This window comes from Silurus meridionalis, chromosome 6, assembly GCF_014805685.1.
Source record: "Silurus meridionalis isolate SWU-2019-XX chromosome 6, ASM1480568v1, whole genome shotgun sequence".
NCBI classification, from domain to species: domain Eukaryota; kingdom Metazoa; phylum Chordata; class Actinopteri; order Siluriformes; family Siluridae; genus Silurus; species Silurus meridionalis.
Genome location: NC_060889.1, coordinates 5,064,684 through 5,089,231, shown reverse-complemented (window position 1 = coordinate 5,089,231; position 24,548 = coordinate 5,064,684). Strand labels below are relative to the sequence as shown.

The 24,548-nt window shown below is 41.1% G+C and overlaps 4 protein-coding genes and 2 non-coding genes across 10 annotated transcripts in view; 3 read left to right on the top strand and 3 right to left on the bottom strand.

The window, feature by feature from the left end:
• The window catches only part of sgip1b (SH3GL interacting endocytic adaptor 1b), a 26,756-nt gene extending 6,583 nt beyond the window's left edge, over positions 1–20,173 (top strand). For 4 of the 5 annotated variants that reach the window (XM_046852723.1, XM_046852725.1, XM_046852724.1 and 1 more), the window contains 15 exons: positions 577–601; positions 720–795; positions 933–1,009; positions 1,378–1,458; positions 1,535–1,609; positions 3,578–4,237; positions 4,646–4,767; positions 4,892–5,045; positions 5,308–5,419; positions 5,510–5,665; positions 5,825–5,957; positions 6,104–6,306; positions 6,426–6,490; positions 6,769–6,933; positions 7,271–10,529. In XM_046852723.1, coding sequence (XP_046708679.1) covers positions 577–601; positions 720–795; positions 933–1,009; positions 1,378–1,458; positions 1,535–1,609; positions 3,578–4,237; positions 4,646–4,767; positions 4,892–5,045; positions 5,308–5,419; positions 5,510–5,665; positions 5,825–5,957; positions 6,104–6,306; positions 6,426–6,490; positions 6,769–6,933; positions 7,271–7,293 — 2,127 coding nt within the window. In that variant the 3' untranslated portion in view covers positions 7,294–10,529. Of the gene's footprint in view, positions 1–576; positions 602–719; positions 796–932; positions 1,010–1,377; positions 1,459–1,534; positions 1,610–3,577; positions 4,238–4,645; positions 4,768–4,891; positions 5,046–5,307; positions 5,420–5,509; positions 5,666–5,824; positions 5,958–6,103; positions 6,307–6,425; positions 6,491–6,768; positions 6,934–7,270; positions 10,530–20,143 lie in introns of those variants that run through there. The other variant, XR_006926333.1, reaches the window with a different exon arrangement.
• On the bottom strand, positions 1,914–1,986 carry trnat-ugu. The gene has a single exon. It is a non-coding gene; the product is annotated as a tRNA-Thr (tRNA).
• Positions 2,806–2,878, bottom strand: trnat-ugu. Its single transcript has one exon. It is a non-coding gene; the product is annotated as a tRNA-Thr (tRNA).
• Positions 11,211–13,951, top strand: dynlt5 (dynein light chain Tctex-type family member 5). The gene is made up of 5 exons (XM_046852738.1): positions 11,211–11,356; positions 11,727–11,874; positions 12,236–12,327; positions 12,670–12,794; positions 12,945–13,951. Exons 2-5 carry the CDS (start codon positions 11,756–11,758, stop codon positions 13,146–13,148), a joined length of 540 nt encoding a protein of 179 aa, XP_046708694.1. The 5' UTR covers positions 11,211–11,356; positions 11,727–11,755; the 3' UTR covers positions 13,149–13,951.
• Positions 14,264–14,681, bottom strand: insl5b (insulin-like 5b). The gene is made up of 2 exons (XM_046851152.1): positions 14,468–14,681; positions 14,264–14,373 (listed from the first exon to the last, which is right to left on the bottom strand). The coding sequence occupies exons 1-2, from the start codon at positions 14,679–14,681 to the stop codon at positions 14,264–14,266; spliced, it is 324 nt and encodes a 107-aa protein (XP_046707108.1).
• Positions 19,398–24,548, top strand: bcl6ab (BCL6A transcription repressor b). The gene is made up of 9 exons (XM_046852726.1): positions 19,398–19,577; positions 20,591–20,760; positions 21,163–21,384; positions 21,467–21,970; positions 22,162–22,268; positions 22,560–22,715; positions 22,841–22,971; positions 23,057–23,194; positions 23,846–24,548. Exons 2-9 carry the CDS (start codon positions 20,600–20,602, stop codon positions 23,945–23,947), a joined length of 1,521 nt encoding a protein of 506 aa, XP_046708682.1. The 5' UTR covers positions 19,398–19,577; positions 20,591–20,599; the 3' UTR covers positions 23,948–24,548.

Genomic DNA, 24,548 nt, shown 5'->3' with positions numbered 1-24,548 from the left:
GAAGGGACAAACCTGCCCCCTAGTGACAGTCCACTGCAACAACCACATAGGTCAATAGAGCTTATGGGTGTGATACAGAATGCTGTAATGGTGTAAAATGGACAAGCCTGGTTTGGACACACCACAGGGGGTCATTTGAAGGTAGAGAAGTTGTGTGGAATAAATGTCAAACTTCAGAGCTCTGCTGATGTGTAACTTAATTTTTCTACCCTGATGTTTATCCGTCTGCATTTTTTACAAGGTCTCTTTTCACAAGACCATATTTTCCCAGGGTTCTATATTCCTGACATACTATTTTCTCAGTAATGCATTTCCTCAGGATTATATTTTCCCAAATTCTAGAATTTTTGAGTCTCAAGCTAGTCTTATGATACCACCTCGTAATACACTCTCTGGTCCCTATGTTCCAGAAAACTATACTGTTGAGGGTCAATATTCCCAGGATCCTACATTAATTTGTCAGGATCTTATGTTACTAAGATGTTTATTTGCAATCTTTTTTTTATTATTTGTAATTACTAGTAATTAGAAAATCCATGTACCTGACACTTCTTTTTTCTGTCCTCTTTTTTACAGTGTCCACTGAAACGAACGACCTCAAGTACGTGTGAAATGTGTGAACGCTAACATCGTGTTGTTCACATTTAAGTTGTTCTCATTTTTTAGCATAAACAGAGCATTGTAAGTGAATTCCAAAGTATTCCTGGTTATCTGTACAGGTGAGGAGATCGCCAGGCCGAGACGTTCCACTCCGACACCAACTCTAACTCCAGGGCCTGGTCCTGACACACCAAGGTTAGACGTTAGCCATCATGTAGACACACAAGCTGTACTCTAGTGGTATTAAGGATCTTGTCAAATTGGCTAGTCATTTATTTTGGTATTAGTTTTTGCTAATATTCTGGGTTTTTTTTGTCCCGTGTGTTTTGCAGTAAAAGATTATCAGACAACGCTTCGGCCTTTTTCGGCCCTCCGTTTGAGGCAAACTTTGAAGCACAAAATTCAGAAGGTAAAACAAACTCCACATAACGCAGAAAGCGTGCAAAATGCTTACGTGTGCCGTCTGATCAAGAATAAAGTAAAAGGCTATGAAAAACAAATCTTATTTTCATGTAGCTTTTTAGAAAGTTAGCTTTAGCGATTAGCATGTCAGTTATGATTGCTAATTATAATTATGAATTATATGATTTTGAACCTTCGGTGCTTAGCATGTCCGATCCGAGCGCTACACCACACAGAATTATTCATAGGTTAGAAAATTGCGATGTAACTTCCTGTTATTTAAATGTATGCTAGTTGTATTGATTAGCATGTCAGCTCTGATTGCTAATTCTATTACTGCTTCAGGGAACATGATTCTTTTTTCATTGTATTTAGTGTTTATAGCAGAGCCTGAGCTGTGGTGTCCATCAACGCCACGCAACACTTCTCCACTGAACAGACGCTTCCCCACAGGAGGTAGATTAGCACTGAGACCGAGATTATTTGGGCTATGAAGGCGCCATGTTGTTTAATTGCAAATATGTTCTTACAGCTCCACCTCCTCTTCCACCGAAGAACATTCCTGCTACTCCACCCAGCTACAGATCCAGCTCTTTGGAATCATCAGGTAGGAAGATCTACTGTACTAACATTCGATAGGTCCAGATTAGATTAGATATAAAGCTGTAAAATCCAAAAGCTTTCCTTGAATGTTTCTCTGGACCAGTTTTTTATTGTGTTTAAAGGTGATTTTCCATCCAGCAGCTCAGTAGATGCTGAAGAACTACCAGGAAATCACTGGTTCCCCATGTATCTACTGTAAAAAATGTCCAAAGTCCAACTGTTATGGACCCTACAGTTAGCTCAGGAACATCAGAGGTCATGTCAGTTCATGGGTTTTTCCTTCTAGGTTTTATCCATAAAAAAAAAGAAGGCCCCAGCGAGAATTGAACTCGCGACCCCTGGTTTACAAGACCAGTGCTCTAACCACTGAGCTATGGAGCCAGGTGGCTTCAGGGTTGGTTAGTGCTGCTGTTAACATGTAGGTTCACACCCTAGAAGGAAAAGGTTCCTGTTTGTGTTTAACTTGTATCTACGTAAGCACAGAGGGTGTGCCATTTTTATTTACCTGCTGAAAAGATCCTTTGCTCATTGGTTGGATCAGTGGGGCTTCAAGAAATGCTCTGAGAATGTGAAGTTCCTGGTTTATATTGTGACACCAAGTTTTATAAGTTCTCTGGGTTTCTTCCTTTGTGGTTTTGGTTATGCTAAATATCTTGGAGGTATACGTGTGTGTATGGTCTCCTACAACTCACTGGTGTTCTTTTGAAAGTGTTTGCAAGTTTTAGCAACTGCATTAACAACATTTTCTGGATCAGTGTTCCTACAGAAGCCTTCACTTGGGTGGGATTAAAGGCTCAATAATTCAGGACTCACAAGAAGCAGTTGATTAACTTTTCTACCAGAGATTTCAGTTCCCATTTTTTTTTTTACGCCGGTTTGTTTAATACCTCAACAGTTTGGCATCAATAGTCACTAAACTGTTTTTAAAAGTGTGTGTGATCTAAATTCAGATGATAGATCTGAAGGAGTCTCCACTACCAGCATGGACCTCTGTGTGTTATTTCATATGTAACACATTTATTGAAATAAACCAAAGAATGAAATCTTCTATAGTAGACCAAATTGTCCTGGAGTAGTCGAGAAAACAGGAATAAGTGCTACATATTGTGCTCTTTCGATTTTACTTCCAAATATTCTGAATTACAAACATCAGATCAAACAGAAATCATTTTTCAATTAATTTTTGTCATTATTAAAAGAAGGCCCCAGCGAGAATTGAACTCGCGACCCCTGGTTTACAAGACCAGTGCTCTAACCACTGAGCTATGGAGCCTCTTACGATATGTAGTGAGCTAAAGAATCTAAAGAAGGTTGATGGTTTATCACACCCTCACTGCTTGTGTACACACACAATGAGAGATAATGTGTTTGAATTCCTGGGTGTTTACTCATTTACATACCGAAAAGGATCATCTAATCATTTAGAAGCAGGTTACTCAGCACTGATTCTGTGGTTTTCCTGGTCGTTTGTAATGAGTGAGATCATTAATCTCAGTTTCTGTCCAAGCCTCAATGGTTGTTAAACATGTAGAAAGATCTACTAATGCTGGGTAGCACTGTATAGTTAAAAGTAGAAACACAGTGCCTGGAGGATGTAGACGATTGCACAGTTCTGTAAAAATGTAACCTGCCAGACTGCATTTGAAAAGGTTCATCAAATTTTATTTTGTATGGTGTCAGAAAGTGTATGGCTACAGTCAGAGATTTCATGTAGGCCGCCTTCAGACATTACAAGGTCTCTTGCTTGACATTAGAGTCTAATACAACCAGTCTTCAATATCCAAGTCCTTCTTAAACTGTTTTCTAAAAATAATTTGTTTTTTAATGATGGTATGTTGTATCACAGTCCACGTCAGACGGAGTCCCGTATGGTGAACCAACACATTTGTCAGATCAACTTTCTCCCCAGTCTTTTGTGAATTCTCTAAAAAGGCTCATTTCTGTTTAACTAAAAACATTGTTTTTCTGGCAGGTTATTACAGTGTTGTTCCAACTGTGAGAGGAGAAGGATCATCTTCTATATACCGGGACGTTCTTCTATCAGACCCGACAGGGGGACCCGCTGTTCCTGACATGGACAATGTATTTGCCCCATCAGATACCCCCAAATCTGATTCAGAGATTTTGCAGTCCAACTGGGTCAGTTTCAGTGCTGGGACAACCTCCAGGCCTCCACCACCTAATGAGCCTGCCCCTTCCCCACCTCTCTTGTCCTCTTCCGAGGACACACCTCCTACTTCTCCTCCTGCCTCATCCCCACCTCCTTTGCACCCTATCCCCCCACCTGAATCACCTCCTCCACCACCCCCAGATTCCTCCCCAGACTCCCTGTCTCCTGATGGCCTGCCACCCCAGCAGCATTCTACATTTCACCTCCAAGAGTCTGGCTTTTTCATGACTACTCCTCCCACTCTACCCAGCCCTGGCATGCCTTTTTTGCCCACTGTGCCACCTCCTCTGGGGCCACGAGATGACTCCAGAAGAACACCAGACTCTTTTGGGCTAAGAGAGGAAATCCTCTCACTTTCCACCTCGCCCAAGGACATTGGATTAGTGGGTTTGCGTGGCACACCACCTCCACTGCCCCCTCTGACCTACAGGAGTGTGGTTGTCTCCCCAGGGCCTGGTAGCCGTGAGTGTTCTTAAAGTTCTTATTTTTTCTTTTTAATTGTTATGTCCTTTTGGGGTATCTTGTTGCCCTTTAACCAGAAATGCAAGTGTACCCACAAAAGGTACAACAGTAGATTAAAGTTGTATGTTCATTTTGCTCAACAATAATATTCCTTTATATAAAGATACATACGATGCCCTTATCCACAGCAAACAAATCTCATTCACACAACTGAGCATCTATGACGTTAAGGGGTTTGGTCAGGATTTTGAGGTCATGACCTTTGAATCCAAGATCCAATGTCTTAACCACTAAGCGAACACCAACCATCTTTGTACCCTAAGAGTCCCACAGCATCCCCAAGCATATTTAAAGTTATATGCACATCGAGCTGACCAACATTCATTGAATATTTGTCATTTTCTTCAGGGCCTTCCTCGCCTGCACGTCCTGGCACTCCTTTATCAGCAGGTAGCCCAATACCACCGCTCCCACCCCGGCCATCCTCCCGGCCCAAACTCCCCCCTGGCAAACCAAATGTGTCAGACTTGGTAGGATATAATCCTTATTCCACACACCGATGTTATATATTTAAAATACTTGGATTTAAAATGGACCATTATTGATTTAGTTTTTCTGAAATTTTTTATTTTTTTGTTTAATGCTGGCTCCCAGGCTTGGCCCTTAAGTGCTCCTGTCCACTCGTGGAGTCCTCCTCCCTTTGCTCCTCTGGCCCGAGCAGAAAGCAGCTCCTCCATTTCTTCTATCACTTCCCATAGTGCTGCTTCTACACCAACGCTTGGCAGAGAGTTCAACCTTTCTGTCTCAGGTGAGCCGCTAAGATCTGGGACTGAAGGATGATGATGCAGCAAAAGCTCTTTAAACCAAACACCATGATACTAGAGTTGAAAAAAATGTTAATATGAATAACTGCATATATTTACATACATAAGAAATGTAATGTTAAGACTAGACTTATCAGGAACTGGTGCATCAGATGATCTCAGTTTTAGTCAGTTAGCTAGCCATAGAGTATACTGTAGTACTCTAGTGTACTTTGTGTAATTAATGGACCTGCTTCTATGTTTCAGCCTGTTCTCGAGGACCAAGTCCGCTTACTATGGGCCCCCAGGACACTCTCCCGGTGGCAGCAGCTTTCACAGAGACCATCAGCGCCTACTTCAAAGGAGCAGACCCCAGCAAGTACGTCCTACATTTAACAAATCCAGCTCAACCATGTCTAAAATCAAGCACATTGATCCGTTAATTCCAACCATCTTTGACTTTCTTTAGGTGCGTGGTGAAGATAACTGGTGAGATGATTCTGTCCTTCCCAGCAGGCATCACAAGACATTTCTCAAACCAGCTAAATCCTCCTGTACTGACCTTCACCATCAGTCATTACAGTCATCTGGAGCAGGTCCTTCCCAACCCTCAGCTGCTCTGCTGGTACAATCATCACGTTTAATGTCAGCGCTCGCAGGGGGGTACATGGGGGTGGGGGGATTCAGACTATTTGAACGATGTTATTACACCTCAGTTATTTATCATTTTGATGATTTGCGATAGAATTCTGACACAGTGAACTATTCTACGGCTTTTGCGCAGTGACACGATGCCTGCCATCTCTGACTGTAAAGAGTTTCGGGTGAACATGCACAACCTGATGGCTCATCTCAAGAAGGTGTCTGACCAGAGGCCCCAGGCCACCTACTACAACGTGGACATGCTGAAGTACCAGGTGACTCGAGAATGCGCTGTGTTTGATCAACTTTTGTCACATTTTGTTTTTTCCTTAAACAAATATGTAACACAATTGTCCCATCTAATTGTAAATACTGGATTGGTCAGAAGGTGACATTTTCGTTGTGTTTTTTTTCTGCTCAGGTATCGGCCCGAGGCATCCAGTCGACTCCTCTGAACCTAGCAGTAAGCTGGCGTGGTGATGCTTACAGCACTGACCTCAGGATAGACTACAAATACAACGCAGAGGCTATGACCAGCCCCACACCCCTCACCAACATCCAATTCCTGGTGCCGGTGGACGGTGGTGTTAGCAAACTGCAGGCCATGCTGCCTCCAGCCACATGGTGAGGAAATGCTGTTAATAATCCTGTCTTTAAAATGATTATTCATGTCAAATCTCTGAAAAATTTTTGATGGTTTGCTCCAAATATGTTAATGCTAGCGTGGATTTTTGTTTTCTCAGGAACCCGGAAACCCAGAAGATACAATGGAAGATCTCTGAACTCTCGCAGAAATCAGAAAACGGAGGTACACATTTTTAACCCTAACCCTAACCCTAGATTACTGACAGTTGAAGCCAAAAAGTTGATCTAAGTCCATGTCCACACTTAAATATGTCACTTATTGAAAACGATCTGGCTTGAGAAACCGATGACACATTTTCAGTCGTTGCTGTGACATTTTAAAGAAATGGTCGAAAGCGTCTTTTGTTTTGTTTGTGCAGTACAGGGACATGAGCGTTTTCAGCCATTTCAGTGTGGTTAAAGCCAATATGGCGGCTCATGGGTGTGCTTTTTTCATGTCAGGAGTGGGGGCGCTGTTGTGTCGCTTCCAGCTGGCAGAAGGTCCGAGTAAACCATCCCAACTGGCCGTGCAGTTCACCAGTGAGGGGAGCACTTTGTCCGGCTGTGACTTCCATCTGCTGGGAAGTGGATACAGACTGTCCCTGGTGAAGAAGCGCTTCTCCACAGGTGAGAGCACAGTTTTAAATAAACTGTGCATTGGATACGAGTTATCATCTAATTACTTACAGAAAACTCAACATTTTTTAAAGATGGTAAAATTCCACACATCATCACTCAGTAGAAGTGCAGATACTGATGTTTTAAAAGATTCTGGTAGAAGTTGAAGTTCTGACTGCACTAATATAAACCTCGTGTTGCTGTTATACAAAACTAAACACCACCTCCTGACCAATCAGAGTCCAGAACTCATCAGTGGTGTGATGTCAGCAGGACGGTGGATGTTATTAGACAGTTATATCTGTAGTGTTGTCAGATGTTCAGTACTTTTTTATCTTTTTTACAGGTAAATATTTGGCAGATAACTGACGTCAGCATCACGCGGAACAGACGGAGTGACCACGCCTTCACGTTCACTGCTGAACAGACTTCAAGATGTTTTTAACCTTCAAAGCAATCTCTCCGGCATAGAATATCGTGTGTGTGTGTGTGTGTGTGTGTGTGTGTGTGTGTGTGTGTGTGTGTGTGTGTGTGTGTGAAGGCAACTTCAGGACAAATGCAATACAGCAAATTTCTTTTGCTGGGTTTATGCACGAAGGCAGAGTTTCCTCTCAGAGCTTGATAATATATATGTGTGTGTGTGTGTGTGTGTGTGTGTGTGTGTGTGTGTGTGTGTGTGTGAATTTATATCCTGGGCATGTGCCGATAATCAGACAAATATTGCGATTCTCACTATGGATTTTTTGAGTTTTTTGTAGAAAGAATTATTAAAATCCAAACAGAAAACTGTCAATTAAACTAAAACACTTATTTATTTTTATTTCGTAAAGGTGGAGTTTAGCTAGCAAGTGTTACAGGACCTGAAGATGACCATGTAATATGCTAGCTTTAAAAAGCTGTGTTTAGATTCACACTGATCGCTAACAGGATCGTTATCTAACACCAAGTTTCTAACACCTGACTGTTATCTTAGCATTTTGAAGGCGGTGAAATTCGTCTCGATTTTTTTTGCAAGCTGGTTAGCGTTAGCGCCATACAGTATATTTGCACAATATCAAATACAATGCCGGATAAAATGCTAGGTAGCTATTAGCTTGAGGTCAAAGGTGACTATAATGCGATGTGACGGGCTCTAGAGCTGTTTGTTTGATATTTCTGCGAGGATAAATTGTAAAAACGTAATGGAGTAGATCGGGATGTACATTGTGATCTTGCTATCCACGTTTAGTTAGCTAGCTAGTTATGGTGGGCTGCTGATGAATACAGGGGGTAACAATAAAAACATAAAATCGGCACAGGCCCAGAGATATTGTGTTTATCCCAGAGTTTTGATTTACTGATGAAATTGTACAAATATAAAAGGTGAGGTGACATTTGTTATATTTCAAAATGTTTTTTTCCCGAACAAACAGTGAAAATCCCATAGAAATGATACTGAATACATTTTCTAAACAAATGTTACATTCAGGAGGAATTTTATTGGACTAAATCAGAACAGAAGGAAACATTGTACATGTGTCTTGTTAGAGTTAAGATATCAGAGTCGTTATCGTCTGTCTGGGGAGAAAATAACCACACCGAGACGATTTTCCATAATTCGATTTATTAGACATAAACTCTGGAAATGAACATTTCATACCAATGCCTGGATATTTTCTAACCCCGTGTCTTGAATGGAAACATGGCCGCGTTCCGCAGAGTCTGCGTCAGGATTTAATGCAGCATTCCGTAGTACGAACTTTTTTATTTTCCACAATGTGGACTTTTTTAATGTTTTGTTTCTTTGTTTGTTTGTTTGTTTGTTTCCTGTAGCAATATTGATGATTGTTGTATAAATGTAAGATAAAAATTGTTATATGTATGTCTAAACGGATGTACAGCTCCTACGTATTATCGCGCACCAATGTTTAGTAGTTTGCTGGAAAAAATCATGACAGCACTTTATTTATGAGGTTTGTGTTTTTCGTTTGCCGTTATTGAACTTTTTAAAAAGAAGTACACAAACGCCCATTTTACATATATATCTAAAAGTCAGAACTGGGTTTTTTTCCAGCATGTACTGTACTGTAGCGTAGCCGACGATGCTTTGGCGTAATCAAGGAGTCTGTTTTATTTATCGTGAAGTCTTTTCAAGTGAACAAAATAGCCTGCGATTGGGTCGAGCTCGTTCATCTGAACCACCAGGGGGCGCTTGGATAAAAGCCCCAGATGCCCACCTGGTGATTCAGTAGGATCGCTGGTTCGGGTTTTACAAATTCAGACTCAATTACAGACCAAGCCATGTTACTAGCTACAGTATTTATTTATTTTTTTTTTTTTACAAAAGGATTGAAATATATATAATTAGCATTTATACATTTTCTTGATTGAGAACACTTTTCGCTACACAAAGGCCATGATATATTTGATTTACACCCTGCTGTCTGTGTAAAACATAGCAATGTAAGATAAGCAAAAGGTTTTAGAACCTTCCAGAAAAGAACCTGTCACATACGCTGGAGGTTCAGAAGTAAATTCTCGCATAAAATTTGGGAATCATAGATACAAAGTTCCTCCAAAATTCACAGCCACAGTCCACAGCTCTCCTTCAAATTCTTTAAAATAAAAGACAATACATCATCCTTGTCTGACAGAAGGATTTGCTTTATTGATAACTAGCATAACGCTAACCCAGCTAATTTCTAGGGTTAGCAACAAACTTGCGCTTGTAGAATCGTTAACAGAAAATGTTAACTGGCTAAAAGACTAAATCACTAAATAAACCCGATCTCAAAAATGTGCTTTTGAATTATAGATCAAAAGTTGCTACCTAGATTGTAAAATGCTAGCTGCTAGTCACTTCCTAGCTGATGTGGTTAACAGTGCGGAGATGGAGATGTTTGGGTTTAACGTCCACGATGATGCTTGACGTAGCATCCTGTAACGCCAACGCTAGCATAACTTCATAGCGCTGATTATGTTGTTAGCATTCTGTGGCCTTTGTTTTGTAGGGAAATTGTGTGTTTTTTCCCCATCAGGCAAATCTATAAAACATCCGTGTTACGTTTCTTTTCAAAAACTGCACATCGTCTGAACACTAGCGGAACTAGCATCGTGGCTAATTCTTTTAGTCGTGGAATTTCACAAAACTTACAGAAATGATCCCGAAATTTTTACATGTTTATCTAAAAAATGTCAGGATCACAGTGTTAATGAGGTGTTGTGTTGTTTTAGTACAAAAAAAATGCTAATGAATTTGATCAGGAGGAATCGGGAATTTGGCCACCATTTTGTTTACATTGTTAAACCATATGATTATTTACACATTCATTTTTTTCAACATTGACTGCAAAGGGACTTTTTTTTGTGCCATGTGTGTGTGTGTGTGTGTGTGTGTTTCACCCCACAGAAAAGTCTGTGTGTAAAGTGATATCTGTATTTATTATCAGTTGCATCTTGTTCATTGCAGATGAAACAGAATTATGCAAAAGCGTTTAACGTGTAGGAATTGACCTCCAGCGGGTCGACCATGATATACAGATTGAAAACGATAGGTATATTAAAGGTGTAATATAAAATATTAACATAAAATAAACGAGTTGAAAGAAAAACACACACCAGTGTGGGGTCTGTGTGCTAGTCAGTCAGCTTGCTAACATTCCTTCCTGTTAGAATTTTAATGAAATGATCAATATTCCATAAAATAGAATAGTTTTTGTCATTCTGAAATACAGGTGAACCTTGAGTTTATTTTTGACAAACTTTTACAGTAATAATAATAATTAGCATCAATTCCAAGCATGGTGGTTTAGCTAGGCTAATTCTTTTTCTTCCCATCGGCTGCTCGTATCAGCTTATTCGATGCGTAAAAGTGTCTAATTTTAATCACTTAATCATATTAATATTAATTTTAAGCTTTAAAAAAGATTACAAAATGTATTTTTCATTTGTTTGCTTGTTTTATTCATTAGAAAGACACCGTAATTAATCTTTAAATGCTTTATATGCACATTTATTATTTACACTATCAATAATATCCACTATAAATTAATATTTTATTCGAAATCTATTTAAAATCTTAATTTAAAATGATTGTAATATATTTATATATCGTATTTTATATCTCATTACGAGTAGAATGATGCTGTTCGCGACTGCAGTTTATTTTATGAAAGTGATTTTTCAGTATATTTTTTTTAATATAAAACACGATTTGATTTTAGATTTGAAATGCAAATGTTATATAAATGATTATTGGTGCTAATTATTCCGGGCGATGAATTAATCATTAATAAAAAGCCGCCATGACAGCTATTGCTTGAACGAAGTCCCGCCCCCTTCTCAAATTACAACCAGTAAAAACGCCGCCGCTGGCGTTACCGTGGCAACACGACGCCACAACACGGCGCAGCGTTCCTGGTTCCTGGAGACCCTCAGCCCCAGAGACACAGCGGTAACGCTCTTATTTTATTTATTTATCATTCTATTTCTACATTTTATTGCTCAGAATGTGGAGAATCGTGTAAAAACGTGTAAATAAAATGAAAGTGTAATGTAGAGAAATGCAGAATTGTTGTTCAGTAATTGATTAATTAATTAAATTTATTAATTCGTGAATTAATTATTTTTCATTAATAAATAAGAGGAATAACAGAAAAAGCCATACCCCAGAATATGAACTGTCTACATTTATGATTGAATGAATATTGTTTGAGATATACCACGCGCACACACACACACACACACACACACACACACACACACACACACACAGTATAATTAATGTAAAGGATTCTAAATGACAGATGTCCATGAATCATTAGGAATAAATATTGAGCTGTAGGGTGTGATCATGTCGGACGTGGCGAAGGAGAAGGCCATGCGGCTGCTGAGGAAGCGAGAGAGCATGTCGTCTCTGTGCAGCCAGGACATCAGAGCCAGAAGAGAAGATCTTACCTTCAAGACCAAAGAGTGAGTTCCTGGCTTCTTCTCTCTCTGGGATTAGGTGAGATTGGATACTTGATTATCTGAGACACTTTCAATGTTTGACCTTTAGTTTTGCACCTCTTGCTTCAATGTTGCTAGCAAGAAGCAGAAAGCTATAATGCTATTAGAGCATCACTCAATTCCCCAAAAGAAAAACAGTGTTTGGGACAGAACTGTCAATCAAATCCCTTGTCATGTAAAAGCTCCATGTTCATGTCAGGCCACACCCCATACAGATACAGTCACTACTTTCATTGCAATTATTATTAATATTATTTTTATCTATGAAATGTCTTCCTGTTCTTGTTATATATATATTTCCCATGATTCTCTTGTCTCCCTATAGCTCGATCAGCACCGTGTCGTATCTGGACGAAGCCAGCCATCATGATGAAAATCCTCGACATGCGGTGCAAATGGAGAACACGTACCAGCTCGGTGAGCCGGGATGTTCATTCTTTTATGAGCGATTAAACTCCCAGGAAGTGACGCTGATCACAGATGAAAATTCCTCACAACACCTTACTGTTAGCTTTAACGGAGGATATGCAAAAGAAACATGGCAACCCAGCCGTTAGGGTTGCACAAGCCAGTGCACTCTTAGTGCCGGTCCCAAGCCCAGATAAATGGGGAGGGTTGCGTTAGGAAGGTCATCCAGTGTAAAGCATGTGACAAATCATACATGCAGATCACGAAGAAAAGAGTGCAGGCAGGTGATGGTAAAGGTTTATCATTCAACTTCACACATCTTTGAGGTTTACTCACTTCTCTTTTGCTAAGGTCCATTGAAGCGGTTCCCTGTGCAGGCCGTGAGGGAGATCCTAATGGACGTCCTAAGCAGCTATCTGCAGGAGGAGAAGTATGAACCTGAACTGTGTAGACAGATGACGAAAACCATATCAGAGGTCAGTTCTTAATATGAAAGCTAGGACTTTCTGAGGGACTACAGCACAGAATCCCTGATGAGTTCTCCAGAAGTGTTCTAGAGTGTAATCATTATCACTTCAACTGATTCCAGTTATTATTAGTTTATAATTAATCCTGTGTTCCTGCAGGTGGTGAAGGCACGAGTGAAGGACTTGATGATTCCTCGCTATAAGATCGTCGTGATGATCAGCATCGGCCAGCTGGCGGAGCAGAACCTGCGCATGGCGAGCCGCTGCCTCTGGGACGCCACCACTGACACCTTTTCATCATACTCCTTCAAGAACAGCTCACTCTTTGCTGTGGCCAATGTTTACGCCCTGTACTTTGAATGAGGCTGGAAGAGCGTATGAGAACATCATCAGAATGGAACCATGGGGTCTAGCTTTATAGAGTTCTTCAGGATTGAGACTTTAAAAAAGATGTTGGGGAATGAAAGTCAGGTTTCAAAGCTGATTATGGTTGGGTGGATGGATGGATGGATGGATGGATGGATGGATGGATGGATGGATGGATGGATATGTAGATGGCCATATAGATGGATGTTATAATGAATACCTTTATATACACATAGAGAGGATGAATAATGGATATAGATAGGTAAATAAATATAAGGATAGGTTAATGATGGATGGATGGATGGATGGATGGATGGATGGATAGATATGTAAATGTACATATTGATGGATGTTGTGATTAATATGTCTGTATACACAGAGGGATACATGGATCATGTTTGGATATACAGTATAGATAGATAGATAGATAGATAGATAGATAGATAGATAGATAGATAGATAGATAGATAGATAGATAGATAGATAGATAGATAGATAGATAGATATGCATAGGTTAATTAGGGATGGATGAATGAATATATTGAGGAATAGATGGATGGATGTGGGATAAACTGAAAGATTTGGGACGGCTGTATAAAGAGTTGAACAGAAAATAAAATGCTTATATAAAGAAACTAAAACAATGAAAGATGGGTGGATGGATGGATGGATAAATAAACGGATAGAAGTTTGAAAGGATAAACTGATGCATACATGTATAGATTGATAGTGAGGGTTATGGATAGATGGATAAATGGATAAACATATATATAGATGGATTGAAGCAGTAAATCACCAAATAAAGATCTGAGAAAAGAAATGACACCTTTTTCATTGTTTATTGAATACATCAGTATTATCTTCATCATCTTCATCATCTTCAGTATTATGTAGCAATATTAAAACTAAATCTGAATTAGCTAGTTCTCTATGATGAGCTGTGTTGAATATAACGTGTGTGTGTGTGTGTGTGTAAGTAGAGGTAAGCAGTATGAAGTGTCTCAGGTATTTATTGCAGCATGCCCATGAGCTGCTTTTCTTCTTCCTCTTCTCACTTGATAAACACCAGAAGTCGGAGGGCAGGAACGAGGGATCGGGGGGCGGCGTTTCTTTCAGCACATGAGTGTCAGGTCACTTTTCCTGCAGCCCACTCTGCAGCAGAGATCCAGCAGGGCCGTGTCCTCATTCCTCCTGAACCTCAGCGTGTCCTCCAGCTCGGACTCTGTGTCCAAAACACAATATGTTTGTTAAAGGGTTGTTTAGGTGGCTTTCCAAAACATTACTGAGATATAAAGATTTTAAACTCCGTTACTGACCGTTCATGAAGATGTCGTTCAGGCTCCTTCTCCATCTGGAGCCACCACACGTGTAGACTACGGCACGAAGGAACTCGCGGCCACACAGCCTCATGGGAATTTGCGAAGCTTCCGGCTGGGGTGTGAAGGCCAGCAGAAACAGCAGGACACAAACCAGTGGCAGGAGCTTCATCTCTGATAGAACGTCTGTGTACTGGAGTAACGAAGCTTCCATTCTACACTTTTATACAGGACGTTTTGTGATAAACACACTGACTGACGCATCTGATGATTTTCATGACCTTTCAAATGAGACTGTTTTCTTCACATGTATAAAGTGTTTATTTCCGGCGGAAGAGAATACGCTTTAATTTTTTACCCAAAACGCACTCATTGGAGAAATAGTTTCTTTCACTTTATAGCGATGTGCATGTGATGGGTCTTAATGAGGCTAGTTTATAACCGTGAGCTGGGAGAGTGGGTCGTAATGACGCTATAAACACACTCACCTGTAAAAAGTCACTATTGGCGGTCGGTCAGGTTCTTGCATAATGGCGGCACTTACCGTCCAGAACTGCATCAACATCAGCTTAAAGCATGTTTTAGGACAATGTGTCACCTTTATTTTCATATCACCTTCATTTCCCAAAGCAATGCACAGCAAATTACACATAGAACAATGACCTTCATTGCTGTTGTCTGAATGAATCGGTGTGTTAGAATGGTTTATGATATCGCGTTGATCTCAGTTTAAAACCTTTAGCGGTTGTTGAGATGTTTGTTAGCTCTCTGGAGGAGAAGATTGTAGCATCACATCCAGACTCTTATGTGAGTAATAAATTAATAAATCATGTCATAAATATTGTTTTCTGCTCAGGAAGTCTGAACATCATAGGCACCATAGATGAGTGGAATTTGGGAATTTTAACATCAACCATACTCTAAAGGTGCAGGATCTTTGTTAGTACCTTGAACAGTGAAGGCTACAGCATAGGGCAGAGCTTTGTATTCTAAATCACAACAACCTCCTGATTAGTGTCTCACTGTTTAAATCGAGGTTGAAATGATATTAGTTTAGCCAAGTCTTTGGTTTATTGGGGTAAATGAGCAGTTTTCGATAATGAAATGGGAAATGTGGATGCTGTCACTGGGTCTCAGTTTTAGTTGTCATCATAGTCTTGCTGGAGTCCATTTTGCACTGAGCAAACAATAAGCACCGTTTTAAACCATTACAGGAGAAAAAACATGCCTAATGATCTGCGCTTCCTCCTCCTAAAGATCCTCATGAGATTGCAGGGGATGGTAGAGGGAACAGTTGATGACTTCACTTATAGACCACAGACTTACGGTTTCATACTCAAGTTCCCGTTACAATGTTTAGCGTTTTCGACTTGGTGTTAACATTTACACAAGGATATGATTTATAACAGCACTATCTGATGGCACACAGATGAGGATGGGTTTCGTTTCAAAGTTCTTCCTCATATTGTCTCTGGGAGGTTTTCTTCTCCATTGCTGTCACCACTGAATCACTGGTTGGTGATAAATTTAAAAATCTTGATCTAGATTTCTGTAAATGGGGGTATGGACTGGACACTGATTGGTCGAGCTGGCTTGATAAGAAAATATCAGCCAATCAGAAACTGGTGATCATGTGTTTAATAAGCTATGGACTCCACATGATACCTGTTCATGTGTGTGTAAGAGTGCACAGACTGTGGTTATTAATTATCTTTCTCTCTCACACACACACACACACACACATGAACACACACCCAGAAATTTGAAGACAATACCCTAAGCTGAAGCTGTTCATACATGAAAGATCAGTTTCCAGGGAATGAGGAAGTACGAGTGCGTCAGACTGTGTGGGACGCCACAGTTTCACAATGTGGCTAAAGAGAAATTCAATTAAGAAGAAATAACTTAGAAAGTCGTGTCACGAGTCTGTGCGTCAGTCACAAAGTTCCCCTGAAATCCTGCTTCGCTTTCAGAACATTATTTCTAACCAGAGTGCATTTTCCAATTTAAACCAATCCGACACAAATCAGTTTCTCCTTCGAAGTACAAAACGTCTTCCTTCTACCTTCAACCTTCTGGATTCAGATTGATGTTGGATTATTTTTAATATTGCTCTGACAGGGTACAGATGTATATATTGGCGAGCTTGTTCGTTTCCATAGCGACATCTAAACGGGTGTAAAAACGTATAATCGTTGACATAGTAAAGAAACGTTTATTTAACAGTGATGAAGCGCGTATTCAAATTTTTATTTTTGTGGAGGTTTGTGAAAATTAATGAGAGGGTGGGGCTTGTGGAAATAAATCAGAAAGCCTAAAACGTGTACACTGGTCCCATGGAACTTGCGGGGGTTACGTTCTAAGACCCCAACGAGTTCCAAAAATCTGCAAATTTTGGACTCTCTTATGGTACCATTGTGAATTCATCTAGACATTATGTCACTTTAATACAGTAATGTAGGAAACTTGTTAGTGAAAACAGTTAGTAAGAAAATTGTTTTGACATTTAAATTCAAATAAACGACAAAGAAAACATGCATTCCGACCCGGAGGTCAAGATTCCAAGCAGGATTTCTTATCTAGATTATGTGTCACAATAATGTTATTATTATTATCTACGACATATAATCTGAGTTATTTCTACAAGTCATAAATAAAAAAAATGCTGACCACTGCAGCTTTAACAGGATCAAAATAAACAGGTATTCCCATAAACCCCACCCACAGCTGCAATACTTCTGGGAAAAACACTTTCCCAGCTGAGTTATAGTTAAAATAAAAGAAAGAAATAAAAAACATGTTTAATGACAGCGTTCCTCTCATTCAGAAAATTCCAACTGCACTTTAATGACGCGACATGTTCAGGCAAAGCCGCTGAGCACCACATCAGAGCTGGTTCACAAGAAATAAAGTCGAGGTATTACATTTCAGGAGAAAAGATTGTGAGTGTAATAGATTTCTGTGGTGGAGCTACGAGTGAACATTAGCTCTGGTCTACAGCCCCAGACTACGTTTGGTGTGAAGGGAATTATGTTGGTGAACTTCTTCTCTAATACTGAGTTGATAAATACATTTTGCTGATCAGTCTGTGCAAACTGGAGGCAGATTTTTGACCGCAGTCGTACTGTGTGTGTGTGTGTGTGTGTGTGTGTGTGTGTGTGTGTGGCTGGAGTGTGGTTTGCTGAACTTATCTGACCTTTGTTTGTGTGGGTGTGTGTGCACGGTTCTCTTTAATCCTAACCTTTTGACTTTGCCTCACTGTGTTCCGTACAACACGCTGCCCTTAAACTCTCGGATCTGTTGAAACTGTGAGGACATCCAGGTGGATGCTGCACATTGGTGGTGGTTGAGGAGAATCCCCCCTTTCATATGTAAAGCGCTTTGAGTGCTGCAGAAAAGCGCTATATAAATGTAACGAATTATTATTATTATTATTAAAACTAAAGATGAACTGAAAGTGGAGTTTGACCTTGACGCTTGTGTAGAAGTTCTGCTCCGCAATGAGCGATAAATAAAACCATTACATCTGACATCGACTGGTATTTCTGTTGAAACACCAGAGCTTTACATGCAGCGTTGGACCTTTCAGTGTTTCCCTGACTATCTTCAAGCGACGGTGGAAGACCTCCCTTTTCCTGAAACACTTAAATTAGCACTTTCCAAGTTTGCTGTGTAAAAATCAGGAGTTGTAGTCTGATTTATCTTGTAATCTTGTGTACCAGTGTAGATTTATTCATTGCTGGAGACTCGAAGCACTTTTGTGCGTCGCTCTGGTAAATGCCGCAAATGTAAATGTAACATTGCTGTGTTTGTATATGAACTGATCTAAATGTAGAGAAGCCCAGCTTTACACTGTTCACAATGAGAGCGGCCATGTTGGTCTGGTGTTACTCTGGGAACATGGCAGGAAGTGGTAGATACCCCGAGTTGAGGGGTTGTTTTCTGTGGGTTGTACATGGGGAATTACACGTTGTCTTAAGCACAGCATTATTCTGTCAGTATGGGGAAGTGGAAGCTCAGAAGGCTTTAAATCAGAAGGGTGTGAGTTCAAATCCCAGCACCACCAAGCTGGGTCTGCCGTCGCTCAGTCTGCCATAAAAGTAAAGATGTGATTTTTGAAACCTGGTATTTCAACTACAGAAAATGACAAAACTTCCCAAAATATCTTTCGAATCTGTGAGGAACGGCAAATGTCATTTTGCTTTAGAAAGACTTCATGGAATCTTCTAGCAAACGTACCGGTCTCATTCGCCACATGCGATTAACGGAAGTGTTTTTTTTTCTTTTCAGACGGCCAAGTGTAGCTTTAATAGCAACCATTTTATCACATCATTTAGCGACCGTGTCGTCCGATACGCAGACTAATCAAATCCAGGGCTTCGCATCGGATCGTCACGGCCCTCGCCAAATATCCTCGCTCCAGCGATCATACCGCTTTCAGGATTTAATTTATTACTCGTTTGTATGTAACAGACTCCTGTAATGTGATTATAATGTGTGGAAGTGAATAGAAATCAGAATTAAAAATAAACTCGAATTCACACATGATGGCTCACAGATTAATGGCGTGTCTGTGGTGGTGTCAACAAACAAGTGCCGCTTTGTGAAATTTCGAGTTATTATTATTATTTTTATTTATAATAATAATAATAATAATAATAATAATAATAATAATAATAATTCACCTCCACTCAGTGCCTTTGGGGTTGGGGGTGGGGGGGGTGGGGTTGACTGACGAATCTGCGACCGTAAATCACGATTGCGTAATGGTCAAGCTCGCGCTGCCTGAGCTGAGTACATCACTGAGGGGTGAGCAGGAGGGGGAACGACACGACAAGATGTGCAAACGAATTAAATATTTCCGATTAACGCTTTCGATAATCAACCGGTTTTAAACTAATAGACATTTTTAATTGAAAAGCGCACATGTAGTTATTAAAGCGATTGAGAACGGATGTCGAGTGAAGAGGAATGTATTTAACACCCCCCCCGCGCGCTGTGGCAGTGGTTCAGTCCGGCGGTGGAATTCCGAGAAGTGAGAGCGAAGCCTTCAGAGAAGTTCAGATTCCAGGAACCGCCGAGAGACAGATTTCTAAGAAAAACACACCAGGTGACTTTAAAACATGTTACCTTTTAATAACGCCGGGTTTCAGGCGCGTGTTTAAAGAGATATTATTTATTTCTAAATGCTTTTATTTGTAGTCGAACTGTTACTTTTATGAAATCGATCTTTAAACTGAAACTAGTTTGTTTTTAAAGTTGCCTGTTGGCCTGAAGGCGTTTATTTGGGTTTTACTGTATTTTCCTTTCTTGGTTTTGAGAATATTGTTGTTTTAAAAGCTACAGAAGTTAAATCCTGTGGTTGTTCCGAGCTTGAGGAATGTGTGCATGACACTTAGTTTCCCTGTCCTGAGGCTCTGTGGAGCTGCTGACTGAGCTGAGAGAGTGGGGTAGGGGCTCAGGACTCAGGGTTCAGAGCTGGGCTCACACGCGTTTCATATACATTCTTCCACATGTAGGATGGAAATGTTTTATAATTATACTTTATTAACAACAGTATCATGTGTCCAGACTGAGTAGAATCACAGTATCAGGCTCACAGTTACAGTGCTGTAATTGATCTCGCAGTTCTGGATCGTGATTGGTCAGAAGGCTTTGATTTATGACCATATACAGGTGTGTGTGTGTGTGTGTGTGTGTGTGTGTGTGTGTGTGTGTGTGTGTGAAGTGAAGAACACTGATGATCTTCATCATGACACCTGTTAGTGGGTGGATTTATTTATTAGGCAGCAGGTGAACATTTTGTCCTTAAACTTGATGTTAAAAGCAGGAAAAATGGGCGAGCGTAAGTGAGTTTGACACATTGTGACGTCTAGACGTCTGGGTCAGAGCGTCTCCAACACTGCAGCTCGTGTGGGCTGTTGCTGGTCTATCAGAACTGTATATACACGAACGCGCTCGCTCGGGTTCAGTACCCTCTAAAGCTGTAACTTTTATGGGAACTTTTCTAGACGGTGTAGTTGCTGCGCTATAAGAGGAATAAAACACTGATATTTTTTTTTTAAGTCATCTTTAGTCTTTAAGCAACAGTTCTGATTCTGTGTGTTGTGTTTTCCCGAGCAGAACGTTAGCATGAGCCACGCAGCAGACGGCTGCATTCAGTTCACTCGGCACGCGGGCGACGTGCTGTTCAACTTCAACCGCCTGCGCAGCCGGAACATCCTCACCGACGTCACGGTGCAGGTCGGGGGCCGAGAGTTTCACGCACACAAGACCGTCCTTATGGCCTGCAGGTCAGTAACATAGTCACAAACCGTGAATACGACACGCCCCAAAGGTGGGGAGGGGTACTCAGTGCTTAAGGCTCTGGGTTACTGGTCAAAAGAAGAAGACCTTCTGATCAGTCCCGGTATCGCCAAGCTGACAATCTTGGGCCCTTGAGTGAGGCCCCTAACCCTCAGTGCTCCAGGGGGGGTAAAAAAAACGCTGGGATATTAGATGAAAAGAATCTCACTGTGCTGTAATGTAGATAAGATCAGATCAGATTAGATTCTAAAGGTCCTGATGTTTGAATAACCCCTGGGAAAACCTGCAGCATTCGCGTGCCTGCTCGATTAGTAATACAGAGAGTTCTGAGTTGTTCTAGAAGCAGGGTGGGTTTTTTACACTCCATCTTCTCATCTGGTTCTTCTCAGTGGCTTCTTTTACACCATCTTCATCAACGGCCACAGAACCGACCCTGCGGTGGTTAGCTTGGAGGCCAAGGCCGACCCTGACGGCTTCGCCATCCTGCTGGAGTTCATGTACACTTCCTGTCTGAGCCTAAAAGAGCGCTTCATCGTGGCCACACTCAACACGGCCGTCTACCTGCAGATGGAGCACATGGTGGAAACCTGCAGGCGCTTCATGGAGTCCAGGTAACTTGTTCACCAGATAAAGGGGCTGCCCCATAAATTTTGATCATCAAGTTCTAAAACTAAGCGGTTTGTCTTCACACAGGAGTTTGAGTGTGAAGCAGCAGCAAGAGGAACCACCAGTTGGCTCCACCCACTTGCCTCAAGACATAAACCTTTGTGACCTCACTCCTCCTGTGGTTCACTATACACTTAGCTCATCTCCTAGCAACCCGACTAGCATCTACAGCCACCTTCCTCCTCGCCCTTTTCCCACCGGCTCCGTCTCAAACGCCAAACCGATTTCCTGGGAAATTCCGAAAGAGAGCCAAGCCGCAACATCCCGGTCGTGTTCAAATCCGGGAGGCAAGGGTCGGAATGTGGACCCCCCCGTCTGTCCGGATCGCAGTGCGGTGGTGGAGAATTCTCCTCACATGGTCAGTCCTCGCAGCCCTCTGAAGTCAGACTGCCAGCCGAATTCCCCGGCCGAGTCGAGCAGCTGCGTCCGAGACTCCACGTCGCCCCAGAAAGTGCGCAACTGGAAGAAGTACAAGTTTATCGTTCTCAACTCGACTGAAGGACACGTGAACCCGCTCTGGAATTCCAACAGGTGCGTTACAGAAAAGCCTTTCTTAGCTAATCTAGCAGTCGTTTAGTGCCCTCTAGTGGTGTGCTTTATTCTTTATCCTATTTATTCATAGTGTTATACTTTATCAGTTTTTTTTCTTGCCGGCATGTTGAAATGTTAGCATAGTTAGCATATTAGCATTTTGCGTAATAACACTTGCTTTGTGTTTATAGATCTGTGGAGAAATGCAGTGAGACTGAGAGGAAACGGACACCTGTCTCCATGTCCACTCACTCTGCGAGACAGGAGAACATTGTGACCAAAGCAGAGACGAAGACGGGTTAGTGTTTAATTAAGCTTTAATAATTAATCAAATAATCTGATTTTGCGTTGTAAGGCGTTACTTGCTATTATTAATTTATTCGAAGGAAGTGTAACCTTTGTAGATTGGTAGGGTGTGGCCTGTGTAACACATAGTCTTAATGAAGGGGGTGTGGCCTGTGTAACACAGTCTTAACGAAGGGGGTGTGGTCACTCTTTAATGCTTAGGGATAGTCTGATTTTAAACTTGCTCTTTACACTTGAAATCTGTAGCTGAGTTTCCTGTCTTCTTAATGTTCTCCTTCATCAGAGAGCACTGATCCAGCCTGGAGCGAGTGGGACAAAATGGAGAACGACTCTGAGAACCATCAGTGTCTCCATGACCCCAAATCGTACGACTGTGACCTCCTCAGAACCTCCTTCACCTCCAACCACAACCTCACCAACCACAAATCTGTCTCTCCAGGTAAACACGGTCATCTCACTTTGCCCCAGCGATTTAGCCACGCCTCCTCGGAAGATACAAATAATAATATTAGCATAATGAAATGTAAATATTCATGATGAATTAAGGCGGTGATTAATGTTCAGGTGAGAAGCCGTACTGCTGCAGTGTGTGTGGCGCTCAGTTTAACCGGCCGGCCAACCTGAAGACTCACCTGCGCATCCACTCGGGTGAGAAACCCTACAAGTGCGAGACATGTGGCTCCGCCTTTGTCCAGGTACGCGGGTGTCTCGGGGAGAACCTCAGGTTTAGGTGGTGTAACGTTGCAGCTTTGTGACCAAGACTCGTTTTATTAATGTCAGGTTGCTCATCTGCGTGCTCACGTGCTGATCCACACCGGCGAGAAACCGTACTGCTGCTCGGTGTGTAACACCCGCTTCCGCCATCTCCAGACGCTCAAGAGTCACCTGCGCATCCACACCGGCGAGAAACCCTACCACGTAAGCACAACGCCGCACACCTTTACGCTCCAAACGCTGCGTTTACTTTCTTATCGGGTGCACAGGGAGTATTAATGAGGTCATAGTGACTGTTAACGAGTGCACGTCAAATAATAATGAAGCTGTAATGAATATTAATGAGTCTGTGATTAATTAACGAGGTTACAGTGAACCTTAACGAGTACACAATGAATATTAATGTGTGCAATTATTATTTGTTGTTCTAATGAATATTAACAAGTGTATAATAAAAATAACTAGGTTATAATGAGTCCTATTGACTACACAAACGAGGTTATAATGTGTATTAATGAGTACACAATGAATAATAATGAGGAGGAATTAGAATCATGAATATTAGTGATGTTGCAGTGAATATTATTGGATGGACAGTGAATATTGATGAGGCTATAATGAATATTAATGAGGACACAATGACACATTAGAGGTTCATTTACCCACAGTGACGTTTTGTTTTTTACGTTTCTTCAAACTATTTAAACTATACATGTTTAATAAATAGGGTACTACACTTGTGTGACAAAAAACATTGAAACTATTCTTTTGTGACACACATTCCTATTTACTTTTTATTTTATTTATATTAGTAGTCAAGTGAGATGATTAAGTGTGTTTGTTCTCTCTCCTCAGTGTGAAACGTGTGATTTACGTTTTCGACACAAGAGTCAACTCCGTCTGCACCTGAGACAGAAACACGGCGCCGTGACCAACATCAAGACCTCCAACCGCTGACACACACTTACCCTCGGTGATACATCGGTACACATACTGTGGTGTTTGAAGGTCCGAGTCCACGACTAATCGCTCATCACCAAACTAACGTCACGTTATAACTCTCTGTATTTATGTAACGGTTAGTTAGGGGGAATACTCTGCTCTGATTGGCCGTTCCCCCCTCCTCACACTCGTGCAGGAGCACAGACGAGCACTGGATGGATCTGATTCCGTGCAGAGAAAATGTATATTGGCAATCAATATATAAATATTAGAAATTCTGCAGTGTAATCGGATTTCTAAGCACTTCCTGGTTCTCTGTGGTCGATCATTTGACTGAGCGATTGTTCATGCACTCAGACTTCACGTTTTTCTGTTTTTCCTTCGAATATACAGTAATCTGTGTAACGCTTACGCAACATATGGCATGATATAAACAACATTGACTTTTGCACTTGTTCAACATGGTACATACGACGTACCTCAAATAGATATATATATCATTAGATATAGATTTATTTATATACATTTTATAGATTTTCTGTACAGTATTTTGCTAAAAAAAGGTGAGAGTGGAGACGGGACGGGGGTTTGTAATAAAATATTTCTGATAAAAAAA

Coding starts and splice junctions, on each gene's coding strand:
- dynlt5 (XM_046852738.1), top strand. CDS start 11,756: ATGTCGGACGTGGCGAAGGAGAAGGCCATGCGGCTGCTGAGGAAGCGA. Junction 11,875..12,235: donor CTTACCTTCAAGACCAAAGA/GTGAGTTCCTGG, acceptor GTCTCCCTATAG/CTCGATCAGCACCGTGTCGT. Junction 12,795..12,944: donor TGACGAAAACCATATCAGAG/GTCAGTTCTTAA, acceptor GTGTTCCTGCAG/GTGGTGAAGGCACGAGTGAA.
- insl5b (XM_046851152.1), bottom strand. CDS start 14,681: ATGGAAGCTTCGTTACTCCAGTACACAGACGTTCTATCAGAGATGAAG. Junction 14,374..14,467: donor GAACGACATCTTCATGAACG/GTCAGTAACGGA, acceptor TTTTGGACACAG/AGTCCGAGCTGGAGGACACG.
- bcl6ab (XM_046852726.1), top strand. CDS start 20,600: ATGAGCCACGCAGCAGACGGCTGCATTCAGTTCACTCGGCACGCGGGC. Junction 20,761..21,162: donor ACCGTCCTTATGGCCTGCAG/GTCAGTAACATA, acceptor GGTTCTTCTCAG/TGGCTTCTTTTACACCATCT. Junction 22,716..22,840: donor CCACAAATCTGTCTCTCCAG/GTAAACACGGTC, acceptor ATTAATGTTCAG/GTGAGAAGCCGTACTGCTGC.